Here is a 20,660-nt window from a genome sequence, read left to right as displayed (position 1 = left end):
CAGCTTTCTTTATGGTCCAACTCTCACATCCATACTGGCTTATATTCTCCCTTCTTCTCCAGTGTTTACCTAACAAGAGTATGTGGAATGTGTTATCTCAAACGGATCTCATTAGGCAGTTCAGTGAGTCCAAGAGTCTTTTGTGAGAATTGAGCACATCAGTATGTAACGTGTATGGAAGACTTGAGGGGAGCAATTGTGAACAGAATATTCTTTTAACAGAACAGCACTGTTCAGGAGAGAATAAAGACTATATGCAGTTCAGCTCACAGTGGGGCTCTTACAGCCACCGAGTTATTAATATAATTGCAGGAAATCAACTTTGGATGAAATGATGCTCATAAAATAACATTCCACCCCTTCCAGCCTCCCTCCCTCCTGGTCCTCCTGATGATCAGCAGCCAATGGGAACAAAGTCATTTGTCTGCTGCTTTGATACCATCATCACTATGTTCCAAATTAGTTTTAATCCCTGTTTGAAACCATACCTGCAGAGCAACTGAATTATATCCCTTTTTATAAAACAATTACTTGTTAACTATTTATTTGCTTATTTGTATCTGCTTATTAAACTTCTGGGCATTTTAACCAGTACTTTGACTTATCTGATTTGTGTGCCTAAGGATGCAAAATTAGTAGCATTAAATCCCGTTGCTTCAAAGATGGTTAATGTATACAGCTGCATACTTAACAGCACACCTTCATGACCTTTATGGAATTAAAAAAAGCAATCCCTTGGTGCTGAACTAGACAGTATATTGCATGAACCAATTTCATTCTCATTTTACTTGTGCTGAGATGAAATGGATGATTCCTCTTAAACAGCATCATGTTTTGAATAACAGAACCATGTGACCATGTAAAACCCCTGCAGATAGTAGCATGGTGACCCCATCATTGTGTGTGTGTGTTAGTCACTCAGTCGTGTCTGACTCCTTGCGAGCCCGTGGACTGTAGCCTGCCAGGCTCCTCTGTCCAAGGAATTCTCCAGGCAAGAATATTGGAGTGGATTGCCATTCTCTTCTCCAGGGGATCTTCTCAACCCAGGGATCGAAACTGGGTCTCCTGCATTGCAGACAGATTCTTTACCTCTGCACTACCTGGGAGTCCCATCAGTGTCTGACATGATATAAATGAAGCCATGAGATGTCAGCTTCTTCTTTTTATTTTTAGCTTCTTGTCATTTGCTCCCTAATGTCTACATGCTTCACTCTGAATGTTTAAACTGGATGTGAAGGCCACGTTAAGGTGCTGAGACTGGGCATTAAACCTCTCTTTAGTGTTAACTGTTGTCACCAAGGTCATCAGAACAGCTTGTTTGCTTATCCTGAGATTGAATGGACCTGTGGAAATAACCTGTTTTGAAGGTGTATTCTGTTTGGTCAGCCTTGTAAGTACTTAAATGATAAAGATTTGTGAGACCCAAGTCCCCATCTGCTGAAGAGACATACCTCCTCTCTACCTCTTAGGGCTGGAGAAGAGAATGAGACTGCTCTGCTCACTGTGGAGGCAGCCAGCATCTTCCTGGGGGGCGGGGATCATAAAGTCTGACTCAAAGGAGGAGGAGGCAGAGGCTGCACCTGAGTTGATGGTCACTGCTGGTCTCTGTGGTAGCAGAGCATCCCATGTGTTGGGGACCCTGAGGCCTGAGCGAAGATGGGTGACTGCGAAGCAGTGGAGTATGGAGCCGTGGATTGCAGCTGAAAGGTGGACTGTTCCATAGGATCTTGTTCCAGGGGTTTGGTGCCAGGTCGAGGGTCCTGTCTCCAAAGCCGGTGAGATGGATTGATCTCTCCCCTGCAGGAGTACGATGGCTGATTCGGGAGACATACACGTGGATCAGTAATAGAGTTACTTGGGTGCCGCTGGAAATGGGCATCCAGAGGCACAGACCCACACCCTACCGAGCACTCCTGGGGTGGGCAAGACCTGTGGGTGGCCGTAACAGTGGCCCTCAAGTGGGTGTGGGCAAACTCAAGACACCTGGGCGTTCCCAGCTAGCCTCTCCCTAGCGCTACCCACTGCCCAAGTGGAGAGCAGCAGGGTTTGCAGACGTGACTCATAAAGGCTTTTCAGGGCCTTCTGATGCCTTCTTCCTGCTAAAAAATGGGGAGGCGGGGGTGGAGTGGGATGGAGGCTTTTCTAGGTAGAAGAGATCTGAGGGCCTGGAGGGAAGGAAGAGAGTAGAGCTGGACTTGGTCAGGTGGGGAGGGTGGGGTCCTTGCTGACTCGGGAAGGATCAGTTGTCACTTTGTTTTAGGCTCAGGAGGCTTCCGCAGTTGTGGGAGATGAGACAAGCTCCTCCTGAAGGAGTTGTTTCACTGGGATCCATCACCAGGGTTTCAGTGTGGTTGAGGTTGCTCACTGAGGATGTGCTGGGTTCTTCAAGTCCAAATATAGCAAGAAAGTTGGCCAGAGGGAGTGAAGGGAGAGGGCAGCCAGACCCCACACCCTCTGGCGACCCTTCAGGATTGAGAATTGGGAGAGGCCTTGAAGTTAGTTAAGAAGTCCTCGGTCACCCAAGGCAGTAACAGCCAGAAGGCGTGGGGCTATTTTGAGAAAGGGAAGGTCACACAGGTGTGAACTGTGTTAAGGAAGTGAGGGGCTGAGGATCAGATGCTCTTTTCAGGGGAAGATGTATCACTTAGGAAATGGATGTTGGCGTTAAGTTAGTTGCTTTTTTAATGTTCCTCTTGTTTTTAATTGGCAAACTTTTGTAAACTAGAAGGAGATATCTTTCAGAGAGGAAACAATTGAGAGTTCAGAGGCTGAACGTTACCCTCCCACGGCCACTGACCTGACACCTAAACCAGAACCCACGAGTACAAGTAGGTTAGCTCAGCTAGTGTGACTCAGTGAACACCCTCGTGGAGTGATTTCCAAGCTTCCTACCTGGCTTGGGAGACCAAGAACAGATTGTGTACTGGGTATGTTAAAGAACACAATTTACGTCTAAAAGGTAATTGGAAAATCAACCTGGATCCACCCATTTGCTGCTGGAATGCCAGGAATTGGCTCAGTTTCTCAGCAGTGCTCCTCCATCTTCTGGAACTGTTTTTCTGGTGGATTTAATACCGTGAGAACCCTGAGAAGCTGATGGAATGTCTGGGCTTCCTTCCCTGCACCTGACCCAGCGTTGCCAGGCTTGGTCTGCATGGGAAACCTGTCCTGGCCTGGTGGCTCTGCCTGTTCCCCACACAGTCCTCAGACCAGTAATGTTATTGTGTCCACTTGCTGCTAAGTTAATGGGCACAGACTCACAGTTCATAAAGCAGCTGGGATAGCGGGTGCTTCTCAGGGTATACTTAATATTTATCTCATAAGAATTAAAATCATGTTGGTGCTATTAATGTTCAGAAGCGTATTTGGGTGTTTCCTTTTTCTTGGTGTGATTGGAGATATGACTGCAGAAAAGCACATAGGGAGAGCTTAGGTGTTCGAAGGGACAGGAAGAGAATGGGGCTGGTTATACAAATTTGGTCCCACTTTAAATAGGAAACCTAAAAACCAGGAAGATTTAAATCCTGAGGAAGACAACTGCATAGGCTGTAGCCCAAGGAAAGCTATGACAAACATAGACAGCATATTAAGAAGCAGAGACATCATTTTGCCAACAAAAGTGTATATAGTCAGAGCTATGGTTTTTCCAGTAGCCATGTACAGATGTGAGAGTTGGACCATAAAGAAGGCTGAGAGCCAAAGATGCTTTCGAATTGTGGTGCTGAAGAAGACTCTTGAGAGTCCCTTGGACTGCAAGGAATTCAACTCTGAATGTTCATTGGAAAGACTGATGCTGAAGCAGAAGCTCCAATACTTTGGTCACCTGATGCAAAGAGCCAGCTCTTTGGAAAAGACACTCATGCTGGGAAAGATCAAAGGCAGGAGAACAGGGCGGCAGAGGATGAGATGATTAGATAGCATCACCAACTCAGTGGATATGAATTTGAGCAAACTCCAGAAGATAGTTAAGGATAGGGGAGCCTGTGTCCATGGAGTCGCAGAGTCAGACACAACTTAGCGACTGAACCACAAGGCCAAACTCATGCAGCTGGCCTGTCAGCTGTGGTCCAGACAGGCAGGAGTGCTCACTCTATCGTGTCCGACTTCCTGCAGCCCCATGGACTATAGCCCACCAGGCTCTTCTGTCCATGGGACTTTCCAGTCAAGAATACTGGAACAGATTGCCATTTCCTACTCCAGGGGATCTTCCTGACCCAGGGATTGAACCGGTCTCTTGCATCTCCTGCATTGACAGGTGGATTCTTTACCACTAGCACCACCTAGGAAGCCCAGGAAGGAGAGACTTGGCTCTAGTATTCGTGCAAGCCTGTTGGCCTTTATTAATGAGCACAGGTTGAACTAAAACCTGACCTGAGGTGTGCACACCTCTCATTTGTTTGCTGTTTAAGCTAGTTCTCTGTTGCCTGTATTTTTCCTGTTACACAGGGATGTACAGGCACTTCAGTCAGTTCTCTCCAGAGCCTGTGACTGGACCACTCACCCTACCTGGTAGCTTCCACTCTGCCTGTGGCCTTCCCTGCATGGCTGAAGGAGTCTCTGTCTTTATAAGCTTTCATCTTACACTTGTACCCTCTTTTCTTTCTGCTTTCCCTGATCGAGTTTGAGACGATGCATTGAATTGTCAGGAGGAGTGCAAGGTACATTATTTGGGAGTTTGGGTCTAGCGGCCTTAGTCTCCATGGGAACACCTTGGCACATGTCTGTAGACTTGGCCTTGTCACTGGGTGATTTCAGAACCTTCTGATCCTCAGCTTTCTCCCACATGAAGTAGGAATAATAATAATAATAGCCAATGTATAAGCTATCTGACCACAGAAGTTACTTCATTAATGACTTCATCCTGATCTTAATCTTCCTTGAATCCCTGGAGATGCTTCTGGGCAGACTGAGGTTGGAGGGATGTGGAAGAGGGGTTGCTCAGGGTTGCCCAGACATCTCTCATCACATAATCTCGGCTCAGCTCACAGCTTCTGTCCTAAAACACCAAACCTGTTGCCTCTTTTCCATGTTGTATTCTCCTCCCAGGAATCATTTAGGTGTTAAACCTAGGGACTGAGTCAGAGATTGCAGAATTTTTTAACAGTAAGAACCTCCCAGGTTTAAAACACCTGGGGCTTATTCCAAAGAGGTTCTGCTGTGGCCATTTTTAAGCATGGATTTTGCCATGCACTTGACGAGTGGGAAGTGGGCTACAGCTGAGAAGTGCGAGTTCTCTCCTGGGTTGGAGCATGGCCTCACCCATGATGGGAACCCAGTGACCAGATCTGAACTGACCAGGCATGCACAAGACCATTGTCTGAATTTCTAACCCAGCCGCCGGCTCTCCAGGGCAGGGAGTCATCTGCTGGTTACAGAGGCAAGAAGAGAAATGAATGTCTGCATTATTTCAGTAAAGCGTCTATAACGCGCTGGAGGGGTTTGTTTGTATCTTTTGATCGTGGAAGGAGTGTGACACTGCATGGCTCATCTTGGTCTCCAGTCCTGCTTAAAATTTCTTCCAGCCGATTTCTCCTCTCCCTTGTATCTGGAGAAGAATCAGGACTTGGCTCGGGGCCACCAGACGTGCCGGGACTTCAGAATTCTGCAGTGACATCAGCTTCAGTTCTCTATAACGGGGACTGACTGGTTCTGAAATGATCCACGCAGGTCGCCGTGTAGCTCACAAGCACTGCTGCTCTCAGCGTATCAGGGGCCTGTGTTTTTAAATAGGGTCAGCTCTCTTGATAGTTGTCACTTGAATGATAGGTGGTATAGAATTTGGTGCTGCGGCACCACCACTGGGGTAGGGGTGGCCTCTGTTCACCTTGATTTTCTTCATCCTTGTGCACACGGGCGTAAACTGACCCCCAGAGTGAACTTTTGGATGTAGACAGAAGATTGGTGGTCAAGGACATAGTTTCTTAATACAGAAAGAGCCCATATGATGGAAGAGTGTAACTTAAGTGGTGTTTGGCTCATTAATTTAAAAGAATCATTTAATTTTTACAGAAATTTAACTTTCTAGGTCTGCTTTGGGGCCATCCTACATCTTAGATAAGGACAGATGAAGGCCCAGCTGCTCTGTATGATAGTAAACAGGTGTGTTTACTGGCAAACACTCCCTTCAGTCTTTCAGCCCTGTTTTCCTTTTATATTAATATAAATACTAGAGAACCACATTCTCAGGGGACGGCAGGCTCCACCACCGCCTCTCAGCCTTTCCTCAGCTCTGCCGGCTCATGAAGACGCCTGCTAAATCAGAGCTATGCAGTAGGGCTCACGGAGGGGTTATTGAGTGAGAGGATTGGGGTAAATACAGTCTTGTTTTCAGCTTATCAGGTAAAATTACACCTTAAGATCTGAATCAGGCTGAGGATACTGGAACATGTGAGGCTGTCCTGAACAAGCAGAATTCTAACTTTACCCAGTGAATTCCATGGAAACAGGCCCCGGAAAGTTGGGAAGAAACGTATGGAAGCTTGTTGTGTGCCCCATCTCTTTCCTGCGGTTTGTGGTTGGGGGTCATTAGCATCAGCTCTGTGGAAGAGAGCTGCGCTTTGAAGAGAGCGGATTGCTTTCTGCTTTCACCAGTCAGTGCAGGGGCTTCATTGCTAATGACCATGGGGATGAGCTGGGCTGGGAGGGGCTGGGAGCCCCTCTTCACATCTTGACTTTCTTCAAAAGAGAAACAAACTGCTCAAGTTTTGAGAAATTAGATCTTTCCTTGGAACATTTTCCTGACATTGACTCACAGACATAGGATCACCTGCTTTGACCCTCTCTTTCTCTCTCCACTTTTTATTACAGGGCAATTTTCAGCCATTCTACACAACAGTCAAGAGAATAATAAAGCAAACTCCCTTGTACTCATCACCCCAGATCTTAACATTGTTACTTGCTCTATCATTTTCTTTTTATGGCTATTTTTAGTAAATTACAGACATGATGCTATCTACCCACCAATATTTAAATACACATTTTTTAAAAGACTTTTTTTCTTATGACTACAATTGTCTTGACCTTTTCATCTCTTCTGAACCAAAATGAAAGCACCCTTGTGGAGTTAGCACTGTTCCATTGAAAGTTCTTTCTGCTTTCACCAGGCAGGTACTTAAGGAACCCCTGGGATATCCTTGAGGCTGTGGCCCTCAGAACAAGACAGGTGGGGTCAGCTCATTCCGTCCTTCAGCAGGAAACTCAGATGAGGTGATGGTATGCGTTTCTCTGTCTAATGAAATAATTAGTTTTCCCTTTAGCTGGCTTGCCTCTGAAGCTGACAGCAGCTCAGACAGCTGACTCCTGAACCTCATTTGTGTCTTGTCCTGGTTACTGGCCTAGAAGCTCCTGAGGAGAGTTCTGTACATTTAAAAGTGATAGCTATTTAAAGGTTATAAATTAGAAAAGTCTCTTCTACTTTTTTTCTCCTAATAATACACATGGCATACTTTTAAATTTAGCTTCAAATACCAGATAATTGACACACTATTTCGTATAGGTTTTTTGTTTGTTTTTTTAACCTGCTAGATTAAATGAAATGTCAAGGAACTTGCTTGTCTTATTTTAATAGTGTACTGCCACTTTGCGCTGTCTCCCAAAACTCCTTAAAAGCCTGACATCTCTGGCAGTGCACTTTCACATTCAGAAGGACTTGGTTAAAATAGTCTGATCTGTGAAGCTTCCTCGACATCACCGTCCGTGGAAACCCCAGTGCCAGCCCCTGAGAAGGACATGGCCATGCTCAGTATAGCCTCTGCTCAGAATGCAGCTATCTGAGGACTCCAGAAAGCAGGCAGCACTTTGGGGACTGAAATCAGAAACCTTGAATAACACTCAGTGGGGATCCGGCCCCGCGGGTCTTTTCCTGCCCTGGCTCTCCCAGCTCTGACCCAGGTGCGGGCTGAACCTGCACAGGGAGTGCTGAAAGCTCCGCTTTCTCGCTGGAGGACAGGGTCACCTGTGCATGGGAGAGAGCGAAAGGCACTCCGCCTCCACAGAGCACCAACCTAGGAGCGCTCTGAATCCCTTTGTTCAAGATTCTTTGTAGAGCTTAGTCTCTGGCCCCCTTCCCTCCTGAGGTCAGAGGTTGGAGGTCAGCATGTGGCTGGAAGTTCCCATCTGTTATCCAGTGTTTGGTCTTTCTGGTGACCGGCCCCCACCCTGAATCACCTCATCAGCCTAAACTCAGTTGTGGTCAAAGGGGGCTCCAGAAAGGAGACAGCATGCACTTTGTATCCTCAATGAAGTTACAGAAAAATGATCTTTGAAAAAAAAAAAAGAATAAATATTGAGACTGACAAAACATTACATCCAGATGCAAAGAGAAAGAAAAAGTTTAAGAAATCAAATTTTGTTCTAAAGTTTGTGACCTTAAAATTGGTCAGAAGTAGAAATACAGGAGACAGAAAGCAGTAAAAAAATAATGAGAAGCAAGAAAACTAAAACGGTGAAGATTCAACACGCAGATAATTATCCTTAAAATATGGACTAGAACACTTGGTAACAAAGCAGTGTGTAAACATAAGCCATATTTCAGTAAGTATAGGTTTTCTCTTTCTTCTCAGAAAGTTACCATGACTGAGGCACCAAACCTGACAAATGCAGTGTGTGTGCACATGCACATATTACTACACACGCACACATATACACGGACACACAGTGCAGATGAACTCCAAGTGAAATACTAGCACTTCGCATCCTGCAGTATAATAAGAGAACAAAAAACTCCGGCCAAGTGAGAATCATTTCAGGACTGCTCTGATGACTTTCTATTAGGCTGCCTATTAATATAATTCATCATCTTAATAGGTGAGAGGAGAATAGTTACTTGATAAAATTAAAAATGAATTTTAATAAAACCTTATAATAGAAATAGAAGAATACTTCCTTTACATAAGAGAAATTTTCTTCTCAACTAGCAGCTATCATCCTGCACTAATGCTTCGATACTGTGTTTCATTAATGTAATTAGAACAAAGTGGGGATGTATACTAAGTGTGATTCATTTACCAACTTCTGGAAATGCTAGTCAGTATAATAATTAGGTACAAAAACAGTGAAAGTATACGTATTCTAAAGAGAAGGCAAATTTGCTTTATTTATGTCTGGTCTGAATTTTAACTTTACACAAAACCAATGAAAAATTATTAGCAATAACATGAACATTCAGCAAAGTGACTGATTACTAAGTGAACATAGATCAATACCATAAACCATAAAACTCCAGGCTACCTCTGGGGAAGGGATGGTCGCAGATACCATGGTGGGGACACAGGGGACCTTTTAGATTTTGTAATGTGCTATTTATTAATCTGGGTGGTGCTTGCATTTACTTTATTAGTCCTTAAACTCACATCTGTATTTTATATATTCTTCATATATTAAATACTTTACAATTTCCTTAAAACTGTTACCCTTTTTATATATTAAAAATAGCAAGGAAATTTGGGGAAGGAAGATAAATCTGATTCACAGTAGCAACAATAACAATGATACAATGTAAACGAGCTAAGAGTATATTGGACATTTGTATAGAAAATTCCATAAAACTTTACTGATTAATATGAAAGGATCTTTGAATAAATGAAGGAATTGACCACATTATTATTACATGGTGAGAGCCAGAAGATGAAGGGTATAAATTCTCCATAAATTAAATCATAAACTTGACATATATAGATAAAGTGATTTTAAAGGTCAAGTAGAAGGATAAATGTTTGCAAATACCCATAGAAATTTAAAAAAAAAATAAGATTTGTGAAAGAAAACTGCTGCGGAGTTGCTTCAGTCGTGTCCGACTCTGTATGACCCCATAGACGGCAGCCCACCAGGCTCCCCCGTCCCTGGGATTCTCCAGGCAAGAACACTGGAATGGGTTGCCATTTCCTTCTCCAATGCATGAAAGTGAAAAGTGAAAGCAAAGTCGCTCAGTCGTGTCTGACTCTTAACAACCCCATGGACCACAGCCCACCAGGCTCCTCCGTCCATGGGATTTTCCAGGCAAGAGTACTGGAGTGGGTTGCCATTGCCTTCTCTGGAAAGTTATCAAAATACATTTTGAAGGTTCAGGTAGAAAAAGAGCTGACATTCTAGTCAATGGAACAGAGTACAGTTCCAGAAGCAGAATCTATTTAAGAATTTATCATTTGGAAAAAGAGTGAATTACTCAATATTCTTTGGAACACAGGGCTAACCATTTGAAATTTTTCTTTTTAAAAAAAATTTATTTATTTTTCCTTTATTTTAAAAAAAAATTTTATTTTTACTTTATTTTACTTTACAATACTGTATTGGTTTTGGCATACATTGACATGAATCCACCACGGGTGTACATGAGTTCCCAGTCATGAACCCCCCTCCCACCTCCCACCCCATATCATCTCTCTGGATCATCCCCCTGCACCAGCCCCAAGCATCCTGTATCCTGTATTGAACATAGACTGGCGATTTGTTTCTTACATGATAGTATACATGTTTCAATGCCGTTCTTCCAAATCATCCCACCCTCTCCCTCTCCCTCAGAGTCCAGAAGTTTATTCTACACATCTGTGTCTTTTTTGCTGTCTTGCATACAGGGTCATCATTATCATCTTTCTAAATTCCATGTATATGTGTTAGTATACTGTATTGGTGTTTTTCTTTCTGGCTTACTTCACTCTCTATAATCGGCTCCAGTTTCATCCATCTCATTAGAACTGATTCAGATGTATTCTTTTTAATGGCTCAGTAATACTCCATTGTGTATATGTACCACAGCTTTCTTATCCATTTATCTGCTGATGGACATCTAAGTTGTTTCCATGTCCTGGCTATTATAAACAGTGCTGCAATGAACATTGGGGTACATGTGTCTCTTTCAATTCTGGTTTCCTCAGTGTGTATGCCCAGCAGTGGGATTTGCATAAGGCAGTTCTATTTGCAATTTTTAAAGGAATCTCCACACTGTTCTCCATAGTGGCTGTACTAGTTTGCATTCCCACCAACAGTGTAAGAGGGTTCCCTTTTCTCCACACCCTCTCCAGAATTTATTTCTTGCAGACGTTTGGATCGTAGCCATTCTGACTGGTGTGAAATGGTACCTCATTGTGGTCTTGATTTGCATTTCTCTGATAATGAGTGATGTTGAGCATCTTTTCATGTGTTTGTTAGCCATCCATATGTCTTCTTTGGAGAAATGTCTATTTAGTTCTTTGGCCCATTTTTTATTGGGTCATTTATTTTTCTGGAATTGAGCTGCCTAAGTTGCTTATATATTTTTGAGATTAGTTGTTTGTCAGTTTCTTCATTTGCTATTATTTTCTCACATTCAGAAGGCTGTCTTTTCATCTTGCTTATAGTTTCCTTTGTTGTGCAGAAGCTTTTAATTTTAATTAGATCCCATTTGTTTATTTTTGCTTTTATTTCCAGTATTCTGGGAGGTGGATCATAGAGGATCCTGCTGTGATTTATGTCGGAGAGTGTTTTGCCTATGTTCTCCTCTAGGAGTTTTATAGTTTCTGGTCTTACGTTTAGATCTTTAATCCATTTTGAGTTTATTTTTGTGTGTGGTGTTAGAAAGTGATCTAGTTTCATTCTTTTGCAAGTGGTTGACCAGTTTTCCCAGCACCACTTGTTAAAGAGATTGTCTTTACTCCATTGTATATTCTTGCCTCCTTTGTCAAAGATAAGGTGTCCATATGTTTGGATTTATCTCTGGGCTTTCTGTTTTGTTCCACTGATCTATATTTCTGTCTTTGTGCCAGTACCATACTGTCTTGATGACTTTGGCTTTGTAGTAGAGCCTGAAATTTTTCTAATCCTTACCTCTTACCATGATAAAATAAATTCCAAATATACTGAGATTTTAAATGGGAAAAAGAAAACACAAAAGTACTGGGAAAATTATTAGAATTAAAAAGCTATAAAGGAAGTGATAGGCTTTATTTAATACTAATTCTAAGTTTTATATGGCAAAGAAAGCAAAAAACAAAACTTTAAAAAAATTATGAATTTGGGGAAAATTATGTAATATATAACAAAGCCACCCTCAGTTTTGTTAATGTATAAAACACTTTAAAATCAATAAGACAAGAAGGGCATAAACAGACAATAAGCCAGAGAAAAATACAAAGAACCAGAAAAATTATTAGCTGGCATTTAACTTCAGTAATAATCAAAGCAATTCCAATGATGTGTCATTTCTCACCCATCAGTAGGACAGAGGGTTGTTTTTCTTTTATGTTATAAATGCAGTATTTTCCAGAAGTTAAAAAGTGGATGTATTCAGCTTCGATGTGACAGTTAATGACATTTTCCTCTGGAGAGCCATCAGACAATGGCTGGTCATTCAATAGGGGTACCCATTCATCAGGCAGTTCCGTTGCTACAAATACATCTTGAGGACAGTGCACTCATGTTCATGAGAAACAGTGTTCTGTGCATCAGCTTTTATATTGTCCATGATATATGCAAGGACAAGTTACAGAACAGCATGTATAAACTACAGTCTTTTCATATAATGGAATACCAATCAGCAGGGGAGAAGAGTAAATTCATGAAACCAGCAAAAGCATGGATAAATACCTAAAGCATCATGCTAACTGGAAGAGGTCTTATACAAAAGAACATACTCAATGAGTCCTTGTATATGAAACTCTAGAACCAAGGAGTAAAAATCAGTGGGAAAATCAGAGCAGTATTTGCCCCTGGGGGCAATGGGAAGAAGTAGGAATTGCTGAGAAAGGGCTAAAGAAAATCCCTGGGAAGTTGATAGAAGTCCATGTAGCGGCTTGGGTACATGCATTTGTCAAAACCCAATGAATGAACAGTTAAAGATGTGTGCACATCATTATATGTAATTTTACATCAAAAGATAAAAAACAATGAGCAAATACTGAACGTTGGTTTGTGTGCTAAAGAATTTAAAGGGAAGTAAGTATACCACTTCCTCTGTCTCATGAAAAATGAGATGCACTGATGGATGGAGAAGCAGAAATGTGATAAAGCAAATGTAATCAAATGCTGATGGTGGAGCCTAGGTGGTGGGATCCAGGAGCTTAACTCTAAAATTCTTTCAATTTTGTTGAATGTTGGAAAACACTGGGGGTGAGGGGAAAGCTATAGTGTGTATGGCAGATTCTCTTATGGTAAGAAACAAAAGCTGAACAAAACCCAAGTGTAGATATTGATTGTACATGTGTGCTAGGCACAGTCTGGATGCAGAGGGGCAGTCGGCAGTGGGATTGGGCTGCAGGACCAACTCCACTTTTCCATCGTCTGTGTTGTTTAGGCTGTTTCAGGGACTGATTTTATTCTACCCCAGCACAAAATAAATCTGCATGGTTCAATTTTCTGTAAGAGGTAAATAGGAAAATGTTAATTGTTATCTTAGATTTGGGGGTAATTTTCATTTGTAATATCTATACTTTCAATTTTTGTGATAAATGTATGGGATTTTTTCTAATTGGAAAAAAATTTAGTATATTTCCACTCTCAGAAACAATAGCATCCAGCAGTTATATGACAGTTTACAAAGTTACAGAGTTGCGTTTTCTTTTTAGCATCCATTAATTTGTTCCTCATAAAAATCTTGAAGCCAGTCACTTGCAAGAGCAACAGGAAAAAAAAGATATATGAAATATTAGGAATCAATCTTATACCATATTCACTTGGTGACACATTTATGAAGGAGTATCAAAACTATATGTTAGGGCACCCTTCTAAGTACTTGTGACACGCTGATAAACAAAATAAAAGAAGTCCTTGTGCTCATTGAGCTTATCTTCTGTGATAAAGACAAGCAATCAAAATATATATTAAGGTAGCAAGAAATGCTGTTTTTAAAAAGCACAGTACATGAGTAGAGAATGAAGGTGCTATTTTCTTAGGCTGGTCAGCGAAGGTATAAGAAATCCAGGGGCAAGAGGGAGCAACCTGTGCAAAGGCCCTGAGGTGGGGCTGTGCCTGGCGGACGGAAGGAGGAGAAAGTGTGTCAGTGTGACTGGTACTGGGTAAGCAGAGTGAGAGGGAGGAAGTAAAGTCAGAGCAGTGACTAGAAGCCCAGGGCAGGGCCTTCGGAGGCTAGGCAAGCACCCTGCATTTCATCCTGCATGGCAAGAAGCCTCTGGAGGGTCAGGATGACCACATTTCCTCATAAAAGGCTCGCTCTGGCTGCCTAGTAGAGAATTCCTGGGAGAGAAGTAGGGAGCACAGGCAAGAAAGGAAGCAGAGAGACTATTCTGGAAAATGTGAGGGATGCTGGGTCCTGGCCTGGGGCTGTGTCCTCAAGGAGGTGAAGGATATTAGGCAGCGTCAGGAGACCTATTTGGTTGTCACAACTGGGATGGGGTGCTGCTGGCATCTCATGGGTAGAGGCTAGGATGCCACCCCCACAGCAAAGAATGATTTGGCCCCAGTGTCCTTAGTGCCCACCTGAGAAACCCTGGCCTGGAGGGTCAGTAGGCAGGCGGTGAGCAGTGGTCACGTGCTGTGTAACTTCCCCCGCAGTTTGGAAAGGGCAGGTCAGACAGGAGTCAGAAGTGGCCCAGCCTGTTGATGAGCTCCAGCAACCAGCACAATGTAGTCAGCACTAAACATCTGCCAGCTGTTGTGTTTATTGTTATAATTACTAATATCCAGCTTTGTGGAATTGTCAAGCCATTTTTATTGTCTCTGATTTTGCCTGATGTAGTCTGGTGCAAAGGGAATGAATACAGGCTGATGTACAGTTTTGTGGACTGTCAGTCACTGGTTCATCCATGCTGCTCATGCATATTTTAAAGTTGCATAGTGTCCCTATTTTTAATTTCCTTCTTAACTTTATATTTCCAGCAGATTTATGGTAATACTTATTTCCCAGTTAATAAGTTATTTTTATAAAGTCTAACTCCAAAATGTGGTCAACAATGAATCTAATTTTACTAACTATTTTTGTCTTGATTTTAGGTTAGAATACTTTCCATTGTGAATGAGACACTGAGAAAGTCTGAATTCTGCCAACTTCCTCCTGTTTAGCTGTAGATGGTTTAATTGACCTTGTAGTCTCTTGGCTATAGGACTGGTCATTGACTTTGCTCCTGGTTTGGGGGATGCAACTCTGTATCCTGAGCCATGGTTGTAGCTCAGGCCACACCACACAGTGGAAAGCCCCAGGTGTTCGTTGCCCCCAGTGTGGCACTGGTTGTCCCTGTCTATGTGCATCTGCTGGTGAGCAGGCATGGAAATCTCTCCTCGGTGCCCTTCAGCTCTGATGTCCCCGGGGCTCCTTGGGGTCTGATCCTGTGCCTGTGCAGGGCCCAGCTCAGCCCAGGGTCCTAGGAGAGCTTGCTCGAAGAGTTTGGCTCCTCCTTCCTAAGACATCCCCCGAAGCTCTGGGCTTCTGATCTCCTTCCGGTTGAGCTGTGTCCCTGATCTTTATGAATTAGGGAGCACGTGTGGGAAAAACTGGTTAAGGCAGACCTTGTGCGGTTACTCTTCTTGTAAGGGTCATACCTTCCCTTTCTGCCTGAATTTGTTTGCTCTTTGATGCTTTCAAGTGGTTGCTTTTTATATTTTATCCAGAGCTTACTGTTGTTATTGACAAAAGGATTAGTCTGGTACAGACTATTCTGTCATTATAGGAATGCTGAGGTCCAATCAGTAAGCGCGTTGCAGAGAAAAAAACAGCAGAGCAATCCTGTTTGCATAGGCCTCAGAATTGGAGTGGAAGGTACATTTCCTATAAACCATTTCCATCCACGGAGAGATCCTGATTCACATGGAGCCACTGTCAGAGCTGCCTGTGGGCGGTTGCAGTGATGTGTGGGAGTGGGCGGGCCGAGCTCTCCGACAGGGAAGGAAACAGGAGGTTCTGTCCGGATGGACTGACTGGCCCTGTGGAGCATCTGGCAGCCCAGGTGCTTGTGCCCGAGGGAGACGGGCTGTCTCATTGGTGTTTCTGCTGCTCTGTGAATGGAGAGCACCGGCCAGCTCAGCCACTGCCAGAAATATAACTTCCTCTGTGGCTGAGCAAGGTGTTGCTCGCTGAAGCCATGACCTAGTGGGGCTGGGTTCTCAGGGTTCCCCCATCCCAGCTGGAGGGCCACATGTCAGGAGCCAGTTGCGCACCAGACGCTGTCGTCATGGTCTTGTCTGTCTTCCGATATCTGGGTCTCTATCTCCTTGTCTTTCTCCCTCGTCCTTACCTATCCACTGTACACCTCTCACTTCATGTACCCTGAATGTGGCCTGGTCCTTGTATTCATCCCCTCCCATGAGCACACTGGCTTTCCCCAACCTTCCTCCACGTTTCACATCCATCTAGTGATGCGGAAATGTGTTTTGTGGGTGTATTGCTCTGTGCCTGCTGCTCTTTACGTAGGGGGGTTATTTGTTCTTAATTTTTAAAGCAGGTGAATTAAATGTTTTACATTTCTCCTGTGACCAATGCTAAGTTGCTTCTTCACTCTTTGTGACCATTGATTCTGTCCTGCCACGTGCCAATAGCCCTGACGGGAAGGAAGAGATGGTCTTCAGCCTCCTGTCAGTGCACACAGATTAGCTGACGCCTGGCCAGTCCCCCAGTCCCAGTTCCCCCCGACCCCAGCCAGTCCTCCAGGATGGCTTTGCAGCAAAGATTAAGTCTCATAGCTCCTGTGATTTTATGATAATTAAAATGATATAATTGAATTCACTTTTCTTTGTCTTCTCCCACAAATTTCTTTTGTGTGCCTCGGGGTGGTTCACTGATCCTTCCATCACTCTCTCCAGCTTTACTTGCTTAAGAAGGAAAAATGGAAAAGTGGGGCCTGTTCCATCATCTGGGTGGAAGCTTTCTGTCCGGTGACTCTCATGAGGACCTGCCCCCAACCCCCCAAAGTGGGGATCTGCCTCACCGCCTGCAGATTTTTCTCCTTCCACTGAAGACCTCCAGTTGCAGCTCAGTATTCCTGCCCCTAGGGAGATTTTCTTCATAAACCTAGGAGCTGACAGAATTAAGAAAATCTTGGTTTACCTTTTCACTGTGGCAATCCCCATGCCCTGCTTCCTCTCTTTGCTTTTTCTCTGGGACTGTTGTATTCTCCTGTTACATATCCCATTGCTGTGATTCACTCTCTTCTCTTTCTTTGCAGGTTCTGCATGCAGAAATGTGTTAGTCTGGTGCCTGGAGTCACACTGGATTTGATAGAAAAGTAAGTCATATTTTTAAGCTATTGTGGCTTCTGGTGTGAAGGGGAGTCTCCATTTTTCAGTCTCGGTTCTCAGAAGTACTTCCTGTCAGCACAGATGTTTCCCTTTCATGTGTTCTTTTGTTCTCTGATTAAGGCCTTGTTTGTGATTGTTACATAGGACAAGCTAAATTTGGGGCCATATTAAAAGGAAAAGAGTACAAGCGGAATCCTTTTGAACATTTAAAAATACTCTTGACACTGAACCAAAGCAAAAACGCACATATCGTTACACATACAGACCAGTAACTGCACATCGAGCGATCACTCTGCTCCTCAACTGCAATAGTCAGATCATAGCTTAGCATCTTCCCCGTGTTCCTCAACTTTCCCTTTCATGTTCTACAACTTTCCATTCCCCCGACTCAGTGGGGACATAAACCCAGTGTTACGTTCTATCTAAGGCAGGTGTGGTGGTCCTGGCAGGAGGGGTCCTTCATGATGTGCAGTGGTTGCTTGGCCTCTCCTTGTCCTCCCAGGTCCTGGGGCCAGCTTGTCTTCTCCTGTCATGAGCCTCTTTGGGTCAGTACACCATCTCAGAGCTTAAACTTAACCTACATTTTATGTTTGTTTGCGTGTTCATTTCATTCATCCCGATTCACCTAGGGTAGTTCCTATTGCTTCTGCTCTGAACCCCATTTCTTCTAGAATTAACATATGGACTGTTCCATAAGTCTTGATATACAGAATCATGTGGTAAAGCAGAAAGGCCTGATTTTAATAATTAACCTCAGGTAGAAAAAGCAAATCTTCTAGGTTTCTCTCCTGGAAGACAACTTGCCTGCGTGTCAGGGGAAATGCACAAGAATATTATGCCTGAATGCCCACCGCAAGTGCACTGTGGAATCAATCACATGTGTTCCCGACGGGAGAATACAGAGTGTGGTGGCTACACTTGCGTCAACAGGGAGCGGCCTTTTGTTAAGAGACTGACATGACACCCACCAAGGGCTGCAGAACCGTGCAAAGCTCTGTGTGTGAGTACATATCAGCTAGACATGAAATAAAATATTTGCACTCCGCTCTGGGTAGGAAAGTGAAATTTGGAGCAAGAAGCAGGGAGGCGCAATGTTAAGGAACTGATTTTTTTCCATCTCGTTTAATTTTTTTTTATAAGAATATAGATATGTAAAATATAGGTACAAATAAATTGAAAAGAAAGAACCAACAAAATATAAGTAGGATACCTGCAAACAATTCATTGAGTATAATTCCTTTCATTAAATTTTGGATAAATGTCTGTGGAAATCATGTGACTGGTCACTGCATCTGTTTACTTCAAGATGCTTTTGTCCACAAGCAAAATGGGATATTGTGACAAGAAAGAATTAGCGTGACACTGATCAGTGCCAGCAGGACAAACAGGAAGGCCTGTGGTCCTTCTGCTTAGAGTGGGTCTTGGTTTCCACTGATCCACAGTTGAGATTGCAAAGCCATTGCTGAAAGGGCAGTGCTGGCTGAGGCTGGGCACAGGGAGGTGCTGATAGATGGGCACTGCAGGCTGGGAGGGAAGCAGCGGGACTTGAGGTTGGGACTGATACCAGCAGCAGAGTGGTGTTTGGGGTGCTGGCTGTGCTGGCTCAGTCAGAGCAGGGACCACAGACCTCGGTGCATCATGTCTACAAGGGTCAGGGAGGGCTCAGGCCTGGCACTCTCTGCCCCCAGTGTGTAGTACAGAGTCCACCCATGCTTCTTTTCAAGGTCGTGCTGCTCTGGGCAGGCGCAGCTGCTGATTTTCTCCACATCAGAGCTCTGGTGCTCTCGGGGTTGCATGGTGGGGAGCGCGCGTTGGTGGTCTTGTGTCCCTGTTCCCGTCTTTGCTGGGTGGCCCGTGCTCCAGGGGTCAGTGCGGTCAGGAAGCAGGGGGATGAGTGGCTGGGTGCTGAGTGCTCTGTTAACCGGCCTCCACCATCGCCCCGTCCTGGTCACACTCACAGCTCACTTCTAGAGACAGGACTCAGGACCCCTCCTCTCAGAGGAACTGCTCCTCCCTGTTCTAAGCCAGCCTCACCTCCAATAAGGACTGAGACCTAGTGAGACCACATTTACAAGTGCTAGGCAAGCAAGGCAGCCGCTGAGAAACAAACATCACATGGAGAGAAGCTGAAAAATAAGAAAGGGTTGGTTCGGCCTGGTCATCTGGCCTGTTTGGTCCCCGATGAGATTTCAGAATTTGGAAGCCGTCCTATTAGAGCTTGTTCACCAGCGCTGCTGTGCTCTGTCTGTGGGTCTTTACTTTCCCCCCATTTCTGAGTGCCAGAGCCTCCATTACCTGTACCTCAGATCACCATAGACATGTAATTCTCAGATAAACCATTAAAACTGTGATAAAGTTACCTTCTTTCCTAGCGAGGTGACTTCTGGTGGCCCGTTCAGACAGTACTAAAGAGGAATCTGGCATTTGCTTTGCCTCAGTTTCCTCGGAGGCACTCCCACCTGGTGGTGTCAGGCCAGCCTGGTGGCCAGGTGTCTGGACGTCTCTCTGTGGTCTTTCCTGTACACAGGCCCTCTCTCTTCCAGACTTTGGTGTCTGAACAGCCAGCTCTCATCCCGTCACGTTCTCAGACTTAAAGTGTGCATAGCACTTGACACCCTAAGCATGATCCACAAAAGAAAAAAATTGGCAAATTGAACTTCATCAAAGTTTAAAATGTTTACTCTCTGGAAGACACTGCTAAGAGAGAGAAAAGACGAGCTGCAGACTTGGGGGGAAATATTTGCAAATCACATAGCTGACAAAGGACTTATATCCAGAATATATGGATAAGGTATCTCAGAACTCACTAAAACAAAATAAAAATGGACAAGAGACATTTTACCGAAGAGGGTTTAAGGCTGGGGAGAAACCTTTACTCACAACTTAAACTGGCTAATGAGGATTGAAAAATAGAAACAGACACCTCCTATATATGATAAGATTTTAATATTTTTTTATCAAGTGCAATTTTCATAAATCATGACTTCAGAGTTTGTAGCCGCCCGTGTTCCCAAAAAACACCGTGTTGACTCTACCCTCCACAGTGCTAAGTGACTTTCTCAGCTGGCAAGTGTGACTTCTGGTGGCCCTTTGAAGGTTGGCTCACAGTGTCCTTTCTTCTCCATTAACCCCTCTCCTGTCCCGGGCAATGCTACAACATTGGTGAAATGCTAAAAAATTGGTTGTCTGTGTGTTTTGATTTAAAAAGAAAAGCATCATTAATAGCACCCTGACTGGGAATGGGGGCAGGGAAAGGGGGTGGTGGAAAGACTACAGACAGACAGACATGGCCAGCCTCACCCTCAGGAGTCACACTCACTGGACGCACACCTCTCACCCCTGCATTTGTCACCGTCGCCCAGGGTGGATTGAGGAGCATGTGGTCGGCTCTGTGGGCGTCAGCTCACCCCTACAAATACTTCTGTTCTCTCACCACTTTCCCAAAGCTGCACTGGGAATACTGGTTAATACTACTTTGCACGTCTGAAGCCATTGGATTTCTG

At 44.0% G+C, this 20,660-nt stretch overlaps 1 protein-coding gene across 4 annotated transcripts in view; it reads left to right on the top strand.

The window, feature by feature from the left end:
• The window catches only part of RPTOR (regulatory associated protein of MTOR complex 1), a 321,386-nt gene that overhangs the window by 176,682 nt on the left and 124,044 nt on the right, over positions 1-20,660 (top strand). For all 4 annotated transcript variants that reach the window (XM_004013082.5, XM_012186450.4, XM_012186449.4 and 1 more), the window contains exon 7: positions 17,085-17,144. In XM_004013082.5, coding sequence (XP_004013131.1) covers positions 17,085-17,144 — 60 coding nt within the window. The remainder of the gene's footprint in view (positions 1-17,084; positions 17,145-20,660) is intronic.

This window comes from Ovis aries, chromosome 11, assembly GCF_016772045.2.
Source record: "Ovis aries strain OAR_USU_Benz2616 breed Rambouillet chromosome 11, ARS-UI_Ramb_v3.0, whole genome shotgun sequence".
NCBI lineage: Eukaryota > Metazoa > Chordata > Mammalia > Artiodactyla > Bovidae > Ovis > Ovis aries.
This window is presented reverse-complemented; position numbering and strand designations above follow the sequence as displayed.